We start from the raw sequence: 15,432 nt of genomic DNA, 5'->3' as shown, positions 1-15,432 counted from the left end.
TAAAAATAAAAATGTAAAAATCTAAATTATAAATATTTTTCCCTTAGTATATACTACCAGGTCACTGAGTTAATTATAGTCTAGACATTTTAAACTTCTGATACATTACCAATGCAGGTGACAGTAGTTTACTTTTTCTTTTTTTTTTTTTTTTTTTGAGACAGAGTCTCGCTCTATTGCACAGGCTGGAGTGCAGTGGCTTGATCTTGGCTCACTGCAACCTCTACCTCCCAGGTTCAAGCGATTCTCCTGCCTCAGCCTCCTGAGTAGCTGGGATTACAGGTGCCCGCCACCACACCCAGCTAATTTTTGTATTTTTAGTAGAGATGGGGTTTCACCACGTTGGCCAGGCTGGTATCCGACTCCTGACCTCAAGTGAGCCCCCAACCTTGGCCTCCCAAAGTGCTGGGATTACAGGCATGAGCCACCATGCCTGGCTTATTTTAATTTTTATGTCTTCCTAAATTGGCTGAATTTTTTTATTTTGGGAGTGTATTACTTTAAATAATCAGAAAAAAAATAGTTATTTACATTCCTGGAGTAAGCTAAGATTCTTTTCACAGAAGCACAATTTCTTAGCAAGCCCCATAGATAAGTAAGAGCACTAATACAAGCACCTCAACTAAGATAACCATACAACTAACTGGCAATACAAGCTACCAAAAATTATTATAATTTCATTAAGACCAATCAAGAAACTTACTGTGAGTGCTCTGGTGGTTGATGTGATTAGTTCATGAGAAACTGCTGCAATAACTCTTGAAAGGTTATTTTCCATAGTGACATCTGTTATGCTTGGTAGTAGGTTATAGCCTCTATATATTCTAATAAGAAAAATATAGAGACTTAAAATATACTATTAAAACATATTTTTAAAGATCAAATGGCATTTAAAAGTTTAAGATTAAAGATTAAAAGAAGTTAAGCAGTCTCAACTTTTAAGTGAAACGGGCTGAAAATAAATTGTGATCATTATTCCATAATAATGGCTGAATTTATTCCCTCCCTTCCTCCCAGTCCGCCCCGAACACTTTTGCTGCAGCCATACTCCCCTTATAGCATTGCCTACTATCTCTTTAAGTTGAAATAAATGCTTCATGAAGTTATCCCTGCTTCCAAGAAAAAAGAAATTCCTTTCTCCACTTCTGAGCTCCCATGGCACTTTTTTGCATTTCCTTCATGGCACATGTCCATTTCTATCCCCCATTATAGTTATATACAAACTCTAATTCCTTTAGAACACGTGGAAAAAAGGCAAAAAATAAAACAAATTATAACACCCCAATGGTTTGAATAAAGCCAATCTGATTTTGTATCCCTCACAGTGTCTTGTCCACAGAGACACTCAACAAAACTAAGGAGATTATGATTTTAAGTTAACACATGAATGCTAACAGAATAGGCAGCTAAGCAGCACACTCTGCTGCACAATTGGTCATTGTATCTATCACGCAAGACCCAATTAAGCACAGCTGAATTGTCAAGAGGCCTGCTGAAGTTTGGAACAGGGAAACTTTTCATAGTAGTTAGTAACCAATTTTAATGATATCTCAGTTGGCATCTATTAATAAATATTCATCTTCTGAAATGACATTAAGAAGCAACAATTTATTCCAAGCTTATCAAATTCCTGATAATCAAACACTCTTTCACTGCTTCTACTTATCTTAAAGGAGTATTTATCCTGAATCTTTTCAAAGAGAGAAAATGCCAGTTCTGAGTTTAAACAAAGGAAATTATCTGAAGGGGAAATACTAACGTGGCCAAAAAAATGTTTCCATATTTTTTTTTGTTTTTTTGTGTGTGTGTTTTTTTTGAGACAGAGTCTCACTCTGTAGCCCAAGCTGGGAGTGCAATGGCACAATCTTGGCTCACTGCAACCTCTGCCTCCAGGGCTCAAGTGATTCTCATCCCTCAGCCTCCCGAGTAGCTGGGATTATGGGTGCCTGTCACCACGCCCGGCTAATTTTTTGTATTTGAGTAGAGGCGGGTTTTGCCATGTTGCCCAGGGTGGTCTTGAACCCCTGAGCTCAGGCGACCTGCTCGCCTGGGCCTCCCAAAGTGTTAGGATTACAGGCGCGAGCCACCGTGCCCAGCCTTCCATGTGTTTTTTAAAGCAGTCTTTACATGAAAAAAGATGTTATTTATTCAGGAATTATGACTTTGAAATTTGATAAGCTGAGTTCCTAATTCAGAAAAAAAGCATCAAGTGATCATTTAAGCTTAGAAGTCATTTAGTCTAAGTTTTGTAAAACACTGTTACTCAGCAGAAAAAAAGAGTATCATATAAAGTCAATTTTTAAAATAACATTTAAAAGACAAAAAGCACAAGTCTTATCACTTCTGCAATCTTCTTTGCAAGCTAGAATTCTGAAGATTATAGCTTCATTAAAGCACTCTGTCCCACTCACCTAAGAATCAGATAAGTATGAGATATATGTGGCCATTTGACACTATATTCAAAAGCTCCACAACAAATGTGAATGATAATCTTGCAAATCACTGAACTAGTGGATAACCCTAAATAACACTGACTTTAATAGCCCGCTCACCAAAAAGTCAACAGGCATGATAGAATACAATCCTCTTTAAAGGTAACACAACTAAAGTGAAAATTTTTTAACAGATAATACGTTAAGTGTCACAAAAATACAACTGTCAGCACACGGAATGTAATAAACTATTAAAAGATTTACAATGTCACAGCTGAGTGATTGTGGCAGAGCTTAAATACAGAGGTGGTGTGGTCAATCCTCAAAATGATAATATTCTATCAAAGGACTGACCTACACTCAAACATCCTGAGCTAAAGCTTTTTTCTAGAAAATAAAATGTTTTCAATTAAAGCCTAAATAAAGGCTTCAGGAAAGGGCATTTTCCCGACAATGTGAGGACGCCACCGGGTCAGCATACCTGGTTATTGTGCTGACGGAGAAATGAGATGGAGGCTGTGTCTCATGCATGAGAAGTTTCAGGTAAACACTGCTTTGATCTCTTGCCACGGCCACTACTGGATCAGCTTGTCCTTGGTCACATTTATAAAACAGCTTTGGGACAAGCCTAACACAAAAGTAAGGTTAATTTGCTTAAGAAAGTAGATGAAACTCACCTGTGACAGACCACCCTCCTCCCTGCAGGTGGCTAAGCCAACACCTCTGGTTACCAGCGGACACCACTTCTCGCCCCCTTTCTCAGGTGGCGTTCTTCAAGCACGTGACAGCATTGTCTCCAATCTCAGGGTCACTCTCTCATGCACCCACTCGGACATAACTGGGTGCTGTACTTTCTTTTCTTTTTTTTTTTTTTGAGACAGAATCTCACTCTGTGGTCCAGGCTGGAGTACAATGGTGCGATCTCGGCTCACTGCAACCTCTGCCGTCCAGGTTCAAGTGATTCTCCTGCCTCAGCCTCCTGAATAGCCGGGATTACAGGTGCCTGCCACCGCGCCCGTTTAATTTTTGTAGTTTTAGTAGAGACAGGGTTTCACCACCTTGGCCAGGCTGGTCTTGAACTCTTGAACTCCTGACCTCGTGATCCACCCACCTCAGCCCCCCAAAAGTGCTGGGATTACAGGCGTGAGCCCCCACGCCCAGCTGGGTGCTGTACTTTGTTTTGTCTGTCATAAAATTTAGTCCCTTTCTATTCACACTATTAAATGCTTTAATTAAAAACCAACTTTGAAAGTTCTCTTTCTAAACCTTTTGATCAACGTCAACAAGTGCTGAACAGTGTCTGTCCACAGAGTACTGAGCACAGAGCAGGTCTGAATGCCAGCTGCATTCCTTAGGCACTTTTGCAATTTTGTCTGCAAAATTGTCCCAAACACTCCCAGATGGCAAAGCTTAAGCTGAGATTCCTAACAAATCTAAACTGAATTCACATGGAGAATACGGGTAACATTTTCCTACAAAAACAAAAGGGCTCATATCTGCCATCAACACTCAGTAATACTTTTAGAAACAATCAACTATTTTATCATATTGGTCTGCAAACCCCAATATCTTTAATTAAAGTCTCCTTCCTCATGGAGACTTGATCATGAGTAGAATTTTTTCTAGAATATAAGAAGTAACTACTGGCTGGGTACAGTGGCTCACGCCTGTAATCCCAGCACTTTGGGAGGCCGAGACAGGGGAACCGCTTGAGGCCACGAGTTCAAGACCAGCCCGGCCAACATGGCAAAACCCCATCTCTACTAAAGATACAAAAATTAGCCAGGCATGGTGGCACACTCCTGTAATCCCAGCTACTTGGGAGGCTGAGGCAGGAAAATCGCTTGAACCCAGGAGGCAATAGTTGCAATGAGCCAAGATTCCACCACTGCATTCCCGCCTGGGGGACAGAGCGAGACTCTGTCTCCACAAACAAACAAATAAATAGAAGTTGCTATCATTTGCAGAAAATGGTAAAGCTGCAAAATCTCTGAATAGGCAAGTCATACAAACCTATTAAGTAAATGAAAAGTGTGTCTCACAAGTAATCAAAGAGATGCAAATTACAATGATGAAAATGAAAAAGAATATGCACCAAAATGTAACTTTGGTTTTCTTTCAGTAGTTTGATTACAAAGATTATTTCCTTTTTTTATATTTTCCTTAAATTTTGTTCATTAAACATGTATTACTTTCAAAAGAAGGTAAGTTATTTTAAAAAGAAATATCAGCCGGGTGTGGTAGCTCACGCCTATAATCCCAGCACTTTGGAAGGCCAAGGCAGGTGGATCACTTGAGGTCAGGAGTTTGAGACCAGTCTGGCCAACATGGTGAAACCCCATCTCTACCAAAAAATACAAAAATCAGCTGGCAGTGGTGGCTCTCGCCTGTAATTCCAGCTTCTTGGGAGGCTGACGTGGGAATTACTTGAACCTGGGAGGTAGAGACTGCAGTGAGCCGAGATCATACCACCACACTCCAGCCTGGGCATCATAGAATGAGACCCTATCTCAAAAATAAATACATAAATAAATAAAGAGAAGTATCAACTTCTGCCCAAAAAACTGATACATATTTAACTTTTTTTGAAACATTTGTATTGGTGAGAAGAATCAGGCACAATCACATTCTGGTAGTGGGAGTATACTTTGGTATGTTTCTGCTATATGTTCTCAGAAGTGGGAGCTGAGCTGTGGGTAAGCAAGGGCATACAGAGTGGTATAATGGACATTGGAGACTCACAAGGCGGGAGGCTGGGAGGAAGGTGAGGGACAAAGAACTACATATTGGGTACAAGGTACACTACTCGGGTGACAGGTGTACTAAAATCTCAGACTTCACCACGTAACCAAAATTCAGCCATGTAACCAAAAACCACTTGTACCCCAAAAACTATTGAAATTTAAAATAAATGTGTATATGTAGAAAGAAACGAAGGAAGGCAGGAAGGAAGTCAGGCAGGCAGGCAGGCAGGCGGGAAGGGGAAGGGAAAGGAGAAGGGGAAGGGGAAGGGAAAAGGAAAGGGAAGGGGGAAGGGGGAAGTGAGGAAGGGAGGGAAGGCGGGAAGGAAGGGAGGGAGGGAGGAAGGGAGGGAGGGAGGGAGGGAGGAAGGAAGGAAGGAAGGAACGAAGGAAGGAATGAAGGAACGAACAATGGTATGTTTTTGAAGAGCAGTTTCACAGTAAGTACCAAAATTATTTAAAAATCCACTTCTAGGTGATCTACTCAAGACAAATGAAAACATGTCTACACAAAATCTTGTAGGCAAATGTTCACAGTACCATAATTCATAAATTAGCCAAAATGTGAACTCAATAATATCCATCTGATGGATAAATAAAATATGGTATTATTCATATAATACTTTCACCAATAAAAATGAACAAACTACTGATACATGCTACAACAAGAACCAATCTCACAATTAAGTATAAGAAGCCAAATGCAAAAGTCCATCTATACTATGACCCCAGTACTATAAAATGTCCAAAAAATACAAATCTTTGTTTGTTTTGAGACAGAGTCTCTCTCTGTTGCCCAGGTTGGAATGCAGTGGCGCGATCTCTGCTCACTGCAACCTCCGCCTCCCAGGTTCAAGTGATTCTCCTGCCTCAGCCTCTCGAGTAGCTGGGATTACAGGCGCCCACCACCACACCCGGCTAATTTTTGTATTTTCAGTAGAGACAGGGTTTCACCATGTTGGCCAGGCTGGTCTCAAATTCCTGACCTCAAGTGATCCACCCACCTCGGCCTCCCAAAGTGCTGGGATTACAGGCGTGAGCCACCGCGCCTGGCAAAAACACAAATTTTAAGGGACAGAAAATAGATGAGTGGCTGCCTAGGAGTGGGGGTGGGAACCGGAGGTTACAGCAAATGGGCACAAGGATACCTTTGGGGTGATAGAAATGGTGATAAAATTGGAGTTTACTATACACTCAAAATGAGTACATTTCAAGAAATGTAAATTATAACCTCCATAAAGCTATTAGAAAATTTGTTTTAAATTTAAAGCCTGGCCAGGCGCCATGGCTCACGCCTGTAATCCCAGCACTGTGGGAGGCCAATGCAGGTGGATCACGGGGTCAGGAGTTCGAGACCAGCCTGGCCAACATGGTGAAACCCTGTCTCTACCAAAAATACAAAAATTAGCTGGGTGTGGTGGTGTGCCCCTGTAATCCCAGCTACTCGGGAGGCTGAGGCAGGAGAATTGCTTGAACCCGGGAGGCAGAGGTTGCAGTGAGCCAAGATAGCACCCGGACAACAGAGCAAGACTCTGTCTCAAAAAAAAAAAAAAAAAAAAAAAAAATTCAAAGCCGGGCCTGGTAACTCAACTTCCAGGAATTCTCAGAAAAAGAAAATTATACACAAACATTTATGTACAATAGTTAATTGCCAAAAAAATTAATATAAAATTTTATCACAACCACATAGTAAAATAACGACCCATAACTAAAATTAATGTTTCATAAGATAACAGGAAAATGCTAATAAAATATTAAGTGAAAATTGTCAAATGACAAAATTGCATGTAATTTTGACCTGATTTTGAATAAGAAACTCATAAGGAGTATACAGCAAAATATTAACAGTGATTACCTCCAGGCGGTAGCAGAATTGAAGGTGATTTTTTTTTCTTCTTAGTGCTATTCTCTATAGTCCAAAATTTTTACAATGAAAGTGCATTACTTTTTACGATGGACAGTTAGTATTTTGTTGTTTTTTTAATTATAATTTTAGACTTTTTTGGATTTTTTTTCTTCATAGTTTAAGAACAGAATGGCTGAAATGAGCTCAGATTCAGGAATACTGCTCTACATCCTTTGAATTTTTCCCTCTCTTTCCATCCTCATATCTTTTAGTACTTCAACCAAAAAAGTAAAAGAGATAAAATACTGGTAAATACCTAATTAATGATGCTGCGGCAACATGTCGCACCCTGGGGTCTTCATCCCCAAGCAAATGGATGACAACATTATTGAGCACTCGTTCTTGCAGTTTTAAAAGCTTGAGAGAGAAGGATAATAAAAATAAACATAATCTTGTATTTGACTAAATTTTAGGTAAGATATTTTGGAAAGCTAGTGAGAAAGAACTCAACATTACTAGACTTAAATCCATATGACACAATTATAACTTTCATGATATAAACTGTGAAATAAACATCTAAAACATGACGAATGCATTTAGAGAAATTCCACAAGGAAAGCCTCACTTTCACCTCTTTGAAGGTAAAACAGCATCTCACAAAAATAAGCCGCTTACCCCTGTATAATGATGAGCCCCTCTGTGTAAGTTTTCTGCTTTTGCCTCCAAAAAGCTCACCAGCCTAACAAAAGAGCACATTTAACAATGAAATCATTTAGTTACTCAGTAAACACTTACCGCCAGCTTGCTCCAGAGCAGGCTCATCCAGGTGCCCTGGAAGGACCTTGGGCAGCACTTACTCAAAACAACAGAAAAGGCCAATGGCTTTAAATAAATAGAGGTGGCATTCCTCTCACAATTCCAGACTCAATAAGACAGTACTCGGTAACTGTTTTTCTTTTTCTTCAAAATAAATACTATTTCAAAAGACTCTGTAAGTGCTCTACAGAATTGGCTCAAACCACAGAAGGGGCGAGCTGGGCCCTCCACAACCTGCTATCTTGCTGCCCACTCACGCATGCTCAGCGTCCCTATCTGTGGGTGGAGCTGAGAACAATCCCAGATTTATAAACATTCTAAGGATTAAATGAAATAACACACAAGGGCTCCATAAAAGGTGGCTTGGGGAAAAAACAAAAAACAAAAAACCTGAATTATAAAGGAAAATTTCCCTTCTAAAAGAAAGTACTGAAAGAAAACTTCTCCAGCCAAAACTTTACTCTTAGAAAATGAAAGTGCCAACACAGCTCACGTTATTTTTTTTTTTTTTGAGGCCGAGTCTCACTCTGTTGCCAGGCTGAAGTGCAATGGCCGCAATCTTGGCTCACTGCAACCACAGCTCACGTTTTTTAATTGCAACAAAATATAAACCAGCTGTCTTACCTAGGTTCAGTATAATGATGAGTATGTTCTTTTTAAACAAGCAGAATTAATATAAGCTACATTTTTTTAAAAGTTTAAGACAAAGATGAAAAATTCTAAGCTCTTTTATTCCCACTATCCAGAACACTTAAATGACCAGGACTATCCAAAAAAAAAAAAATCTACTCTTCTACTTATATTTTAAAATCTAGGCCAGGCACAGTGGCTCATGCCTGTAATCCCAGCACTTTGGGAGGCCAAGATTGGAGGATCAATCGAGCCCAGGAGTCTGAGACCAGCCTGGGCAACATAGCAAGACCTCATTTCTACAAAAAATAAAATATTAGCCAGTGTGATAGCACACACCTATTGTCCTAGCTAATTGGGAGGCTGAGGCAGGAGGACCACTTGAGTCCTGGAGTTCAAAGCTGCAGTGAGCTATGACTGTGCTACTGCATTCAAGCCTGGGCAACAGAGCAAGATCATGTCTCTAAATAAATAATAAAATAAAATAAAATTCCAAGCATAGGGCAAAGTTCAGCAAAAAGCTACTGGGAGGAGAAAAATCACTGTCATCTACCTAAATCACTCAGATTTCTGATGGACAGGGTACTTGATAATATCACTCCTTGCATCAAGTGACCCCAGAACTTTCCATGGAGCTTAGTTCATGAAATCCAATGGATGGGACTCACTTACCTGAAGTCCATCTCCGCAAGGGTTTCCAGAAGCTCTGTCCTCACCAGCCAATAGGAACTGTTCCTCAGAGTCAGCACATCGATGATCAGCTGCAGTCCTAACTCACTGTAGCTGCTGCTGCAGAGACTCATGGCACAATGCTGGAACACAAGGTCCAAGGCAAGAGGGCAGCAGGTTAGCCCCACTCAGTACCCACGTCTTGACAGTTTGAGAACCGTCACTCTTCAACACACAATGTTCTGGGTTTAACTGCAACCAGGATGTTGCACTTTTCCCACACCTCTGAAGAACACTGATGAAGAATACTTTCTCTCAGTAAATACAAACTTGAAAGTAAACGTGTCCCTTTCACATAACTGGTTCTTTCTTCCTTCCATTTCTGCTTATGTCATGGTTTCAACTCTCAAACGGCAACTTCACAAACATTGATTAGTTACAGAGGGAGCTGCCGCACAGCCCCAACGCCACTTCTAAATAAATCTCAGACACAGGGGTAGGAACAAGGGACCTACACCAAGGACCACCCCACTATGTCACTATGTACTCCAAGGCACGGGAGAACAGAATAGGCCCCTACTGCTTTACCCCTCCCCTGCAGCCCCAAGCACCCAGGGGCACCATCACATGCATGGCTGACACAAAGACCCCCAGCTAGCCACAAGATTGAGCTGTTAGCACGCTTCCTTCTGCTCAAGAAAGACACAAAACCTGGAAACTAGAGAGAAATTACTGTCAGGCACGACATTTTAAAAGTGGGAGGTATCCCACAAATTTGACAATTGTAGGTTTTTTGCTTTGATTTTCACTAGTTAATTTTTACTCTTGTTAACTGGCCAGTTGTGACTTATGAGCCCGCTGGTATGGAAAGGTTCAACATGCTATCACTTAAAGAATTGAGGCTATTCCACTTTATACAAAAACAGAGGTTGAGTAACTAATCCCTAAGGCTCACTTTAACTCTTACCATACTATGGGCCTAACATAGTGGTTTTCGTTGTTTTTTTTAATTCGACTGATTATTATTACTATTATTTTTGAGACAGTCTCACTCTGTTGCCCAGGCTAGAGGGCAGTGGTGCAACCACACCTCACTGCAGCCTTGATCTCTGGAGCTCAAGCAATCCCCCCTCCACCTCAGCTTCCCGAGTAGCTGAGACTACAGGTATGCACTACCCTACCCAGCTACTTTTTTTTTTTTTTTTTTTTTTAATTTTCTGTAGAGACTGGGTCAACTATGTTGCTCATAGTCTTGAACTCCTGGGCTCAAGCAATCCTTCCACCTTGGCCTCCCAAAGTGCTCGGATTACAGGCGTGAGTCACCGTGCCCAGCATATTCAGACTTTACACTTAATGAGAGGTTATTTCTAAATATATCCTTTAGGAAGAGGTCTATTTCAAACAAATATTCTGAGAATTAAAACTTAAACTGAAGTTTATGAAGCATTAACTTTACTGGCAATGTTTTCTTTCTAAAGCTGAGAGATGGATACATGGTGGGTTTATTACTGGTTACAGCTTTAGAGTGTATGGAAATATTTCCTATTAAGCTCCAATTTTAATTGTAGCAATGATAAAATGTCCACTAAGTGAAGAAATGGTTCCACAGAAGATTATGCTCACCCTCACAGCTGTACAAGCTAACTTGCAAGTAACAGAAGACTCATCCTTCAGTGTTTTCCGCAGCAAAGGAATGCAATCCGCCAAAGAAAATGTATTTCCTAACCAGGAGAACAAGCAACAAACATCATCATCTAAACTTAAACCTTAGTAAGGATATCTAGAAAAAACACAGCTGAAAAACTAGCCGTTACCTGTGAGGGTTCTAATGGTGCCCATCCAATCTCCCACGTGGAAGCGGGACCTGCTGAGGATGGAGCAGATGAGGGTCCCACAGAGAATGGCAGTGGCTCCGCGAACCTGTGGGTCTCCATGATCGATGTAGTTCAAGATGTCTGAGACATACTGTTCCTCTGTGGAGATAAATTGCTCAGCCATGGAACAATTCCCTACTATCAATTTTCTAACTCGAAGCAAAGCTTAATTCTCAGGAAAGAGAAAAAGAGGTGTGAAGAGAAGATCCAAATTCAGAAATGACTTCACTATAATAACCGTAAGTGATTAAAAAAAAAAGTTTCAGGATTTAAGAATTAGAGATTCATCATATTGCCAATATGTCCTCAATACCACAGACTTTCTGGATTACAATTCTAGGTTGTCAGATAATAAATCTGATTAAAATTCCAGATTCCACTTAAAAAATATTAGAAAAAACCCTATTATACACTTACCTCATATAAATTCAAAAACACAAGTGTACCCTCTCACCCAAAGAAAAAGAGAGAACGAGAAGGCTCCATAATAAGCATGGGCACGGTGGAGACACGGGTCCACTGCTGCCTCAGCCAGTCCTGGTTCCCACTCACCCTGAGTGTGAATGCCTGGCCTGGCAGAGTGTGACTCAGCGCCACTGTGACCAGACACAATTTGTGCTTTAGGTTTAAATCCGATGTGTATAAAAGTTGGCTCTTACATGCTGAGGTTTCTACTTTTTTCCTCTATGGGTTTCATCTAAAGGGAACCCATGAAACAAAGAACTTCAGTATTCATGTGTTTTCGGAAGAGCTACAACGCAGGTCAAATATCCCAAATGAACTCAAAACACTTACTGCTCTAAAACTAAAATAGTCATTACTGAAATAGTTTTTACAATAATGATTAAATCTGAGAAAATAAGATGTGAACTTTTAACATACCAGGGTATTCCGTGGTGTCAAGAGGAACTTTATAGAGTTTGCTGAAGAAAGATTCTGGGTGGAGGGCCACAGCTGCTCCCACACAGCTGAGGGCCAGGGCCTTCACGCTGACCCTCACATCCCTGTCCGGAACCAGCACTGCCAAGAAATCACCCAAGCCACCTTCAGCCTCAAACAACAGATTGTTTTCAAATGAACAAAACCAGACCCAATAACCTACCTGCTCCCATCATTTCCTCCCTCCCCTCGGCTAGTGAAAACCAAACTCATCCTCAGATTCTACTTCCTCTGCTGCACACAAGGCAAAAACAGGCCACCAAGTTGACCTCTGAAACCTAGTTATTTCCTTCAACTGTGCACATCCCCTTTTGTACTCACCATTTTTTCCCCCTGTTAGCAAAAACGAAGCAGATAAAAGGCGGACACAATGGACAAGAGGTGCAGAGTCATCATCGGTGGACTGTCCGATGTCACCTTTGATGCGGCAAGGCTAGAAAGGAGACAATGACACTTGTTTGTCTCATACTCAACAATACATTCATGCATTAGTTCGTTCAACAGATAGTTCTAGAGCAGCACTTATGCCAGGTGCTGGGGATAAAGATATCCTGGTTTGTGCCCATATGCACACCTGACCTCACAGAGACCATGGCCAAGCAGAAACAGACAAGTTAGAGGCAGCAGGACACAGGGTCACAGGGCTGTGGCAGGGGATAAATGCAGCATGCAGGGAGGGTGGACGTGGTAAGAAGGCAGTTGACACTAGGCATTCAGGAAAGGCTGCTCTGGAAGCAAAGCATGAGCGGTCTTCTACAGGACAAGCAGAAGGTACTTGGGGAAAGGCAACAGCCTGGGGAAGCCCAAAGCTAAAAGGAAGTGGGCCTGGTAGATAGGGAGATGCCAAAGGCCGTAATTCTGATTGATGGGAAGAACTGTGAAACGCTATTCCTTGTCCTTGAGGAATTAAAAGTGAAGACAGTTACATTTACATGTAAAAAGATAATATAAAGAGAGACTTTTAGAACAGTTCAGTAGAACCAAAACAAGAAACACTGCAGGCCATACACAACCATCAAATGAATGGTCCAAGAAATCAGACAAGGAAACATTCAGTACAGAATAGATTTGTCTGGGGCACACTCTCAAAGGAGGCAGAACTCAGGCAATTCTCAAGGCTGTGGATAGTACCTGGAAAGGCAGAAAACAACAGGCCTGGGAAGAGCTGGTATTTAAAGGGGAAATTTAAAGGCCCAGGGATGGGAAAGCAATAAAGTGGATAGTAGCCAGGGCAATTTTAAATCCTCACACAAGCTCAGAAACACCAAGTTGTCTCAAGCCTATGTCCCTCACCTTGTTTTCTTGATCACCCGGTTCAGTAGCTTCATCTCTCAACACAAATTTATCAACACTGCTGTCAGAAGGCTGCCTGCTGTGACTCATGTTTTTCAATAAATGTGCCTGTTGAAGGGCTTTAAAAACAGAGAAATCAAGATTAAGTGACAAATTTCCACTTAAAATACAATTATACATTTATGCTAAGATAACTCAAAAGTATAAGATTTAGATCAAGAAAAAGTACGATTATTCCTCAATTGGTCATTTTCATCAGCTATTCAGAACTCAGAAAACAGTATCAAAGGATTTCTTCTTGGAAGCAAAGATATAATTAAGATGTCCAGGTCTGAATACAAACCACTTTGTAGCGCATCACCTGTAGTCCACATACCCATGGAAGAGTTCCTGAAGGCCTCCGAGGCTTCATCAGGAAGAATACCTGTGGCTTCCTCATCTTCATCCTGGGGCTGTCCAATCTGCAGGCCCAAATACTGGTTGTCGGTACCGTCTAACACCTAAATGGTTCAAGGGGGGCTGTGAGAATTTTGAAGTGTGATCACCAAGAGACAAGCCCTCTAACATGGAAATGCAACGAGGAAAGAGCACATTTTACACACAGAACACAAATGTACTCATCTGTCATTTATTTCAATGCAGAGAAATGCATGCGTGGAAACTGCTAAGAGCTTACTGATCACTCATTCCCACTACATTATGAAAAGCTCTATTAGCTCTAAAAACTCCAAAATAATTCCAGTGTGGACATTTCTTTTTAGTATGAAAAAGAAAAAACCCATACAAAAATATTTGTCTCCACAAACAAATTTTACAGCAAGTTGGAAATATGAGGACAAGCTTTTAGACAAAAACCTAACAATATAACAGGTTATCTCCTAAATTGCAAAGACTAAATCTCCGAAATTTAGGGCATGGTATTTCATATGTTTAGCCATCAGCGTGGGGCATGATTCATCACAAGATGTTTCATGTCCACTTGAAATGTCCTGTGTAATTTACCTTAAAAAATTGAGCAATGGACTACCAGCAAATTATTACCAAAATACTATTTTATTGTTTGTTAACTACTATACTATTAAGTAAAACACTCAATGATATAAATGTTTTAAATTAAAATTGGAATGTAAAAGCAACTCCATTTCTGGGTATTCAGCCAAAAAAATGGAAAGCAGAGTCTCCAGGAGCTATCTGTACACCCATGTTCATAACAGCATGATTCACAACAGCTAAAACATGAACGCAATACAAGTGTCCATGGACAGAGGAACAGAAAAGCAAAATGTGGCCTATCCATACAATGGAATAGTATTTGGCCTGAAACATTAGGAAGTTCTAACACAGGCTACAACATACATGAGCTTTGGGGACATTATGCTAAGTAAAACAAATACTGTGTGACTCCTAAAGTATATGAGAATCTAAAGTAGTCAAATTCAGAAGACAGAAAGAAGAATCGTGTTGCCAGGGACTTGGCAGGGAAGGAGGCATAGAGAGTTCGATGGGAACAGAGCTTCAGTGTTACATGATCAAAAGGTTACAGAGATGGTTGGTATTTAATACCAGCAAACTACATACGCAAAAAATGGTTAAGAACGTAAATTTTATGTTACACATATTTAACCAGTTTTTAAAACTGAAAATAAAATGGAGTATAAAACTCAACATGGACTTGTAGCAAACGTTATTAGACTACCCATGAGGGTTTCTTGTCCACTAACTTAGAGATGAGAGGTACTTAAACCTATGCTGCTATCAAATGGGAAATGTTGTAAAAATTTTTTGAAAAGTCAAAAGTTCTTAAAATAATGCACAGTATTAATCACATTTCATTAAGACCACAGATCTGTTTATAATAGGCTGCTTAAGGATTTTTTAAAATAATTATTTAACCAGGGCCCAACAAGGCCTTAAAAAATGTAAAATGCACTCAATTTTAGCAGAGTTCATATAATCAACTATTCCAATTTTTTACCTCAGTGTTCAACACAAAAGACACTAAGCTGTTTCCTTCAGTGAAGGTATCAGATGAGGTCAAGCTCTCCATTAATGATCTAAGCTGTGCTGTCAATAGGGGTATTAGACAAGAAGAGAACAAGCAGGAGGGTTCAGGTCTGGGTCTCCAGGGAAGAACTCAAAAGATGGCATATGGCAGGGCCAGGCATGGTGGCTCACAACTATAATCCCAATAC

General features: G+C 40.5%; 1 protein-coding gene across 2 annotated transcripts in view; it reads right to left on the bottom strand.

Moving 5' to 3' along the window:
* The window catches only part of HTT (huntingtin), a 165,542-nt gene that overhangs the window by 96,145 nt on the left and 53,965 nt on the right, over positions 1–15,432 (bottom strand). For both annotated transcript variants that reach the window (XM_054486641.2, XM_063664445.1), the window contains 11 exons: positions 13,617–13,740; positions 13,241–13,359; positions 12,269–12,380; positions 11,891–12,028; positions 10,949–11,107; positions 10,758–10,855; positions 9,138–9,277; positions 7,695–7,758; positions 7,336–7,436; positions 2,914–3,060; positions 704–824 (listed from right to left, as the gene is read on the bottom strand). In XM_054486641.2, coding sequence (XP_054342616.1) covers positions 704–824; positions 2,914–3,060; positions 7,336–7,436; positions 7,695–7,758; positions 9,138–9,277; positions 10,758–10,855; positions 10,949–11,107; positions 11,891–12,028; positions 12,269–12,380; positions 13,241–13,359; positions 13,617–13,740 — 1,323 coding nt within the window. The remainder of the gene's footprint in view (positions 1–703; positions 825–2,913; positions 3,061–7,335; positions 7,437–7,694; positions 7,759–9,137; positions 9,278–10,757; positions 10,856–10,948; positions 11,108–11,890; positions 12,029–12,268; positions 12,381–13,240; positions 13,360–13,616; positions 13,741–15,432) is intronic.

Source organism: Pongo pygmaeus, chromosome 3, assembly GCF_028885625.2.
Source record: "Pongo pygmaeus isolate AG05252 chromosome 3, NHGRI_mPonPyg2-v2.0_pri, whole genome shotgun sequence".
NCBI lineage: Eukaryota > Metazoa > Chordata > Mammalia > Primates > Hominidae > Pongo > Pongo pygmaeus.
Note: the sequence above shows the minus strand (reverse complement) of the source record. Positions and strands in the feature narration are given on the sequence as shown.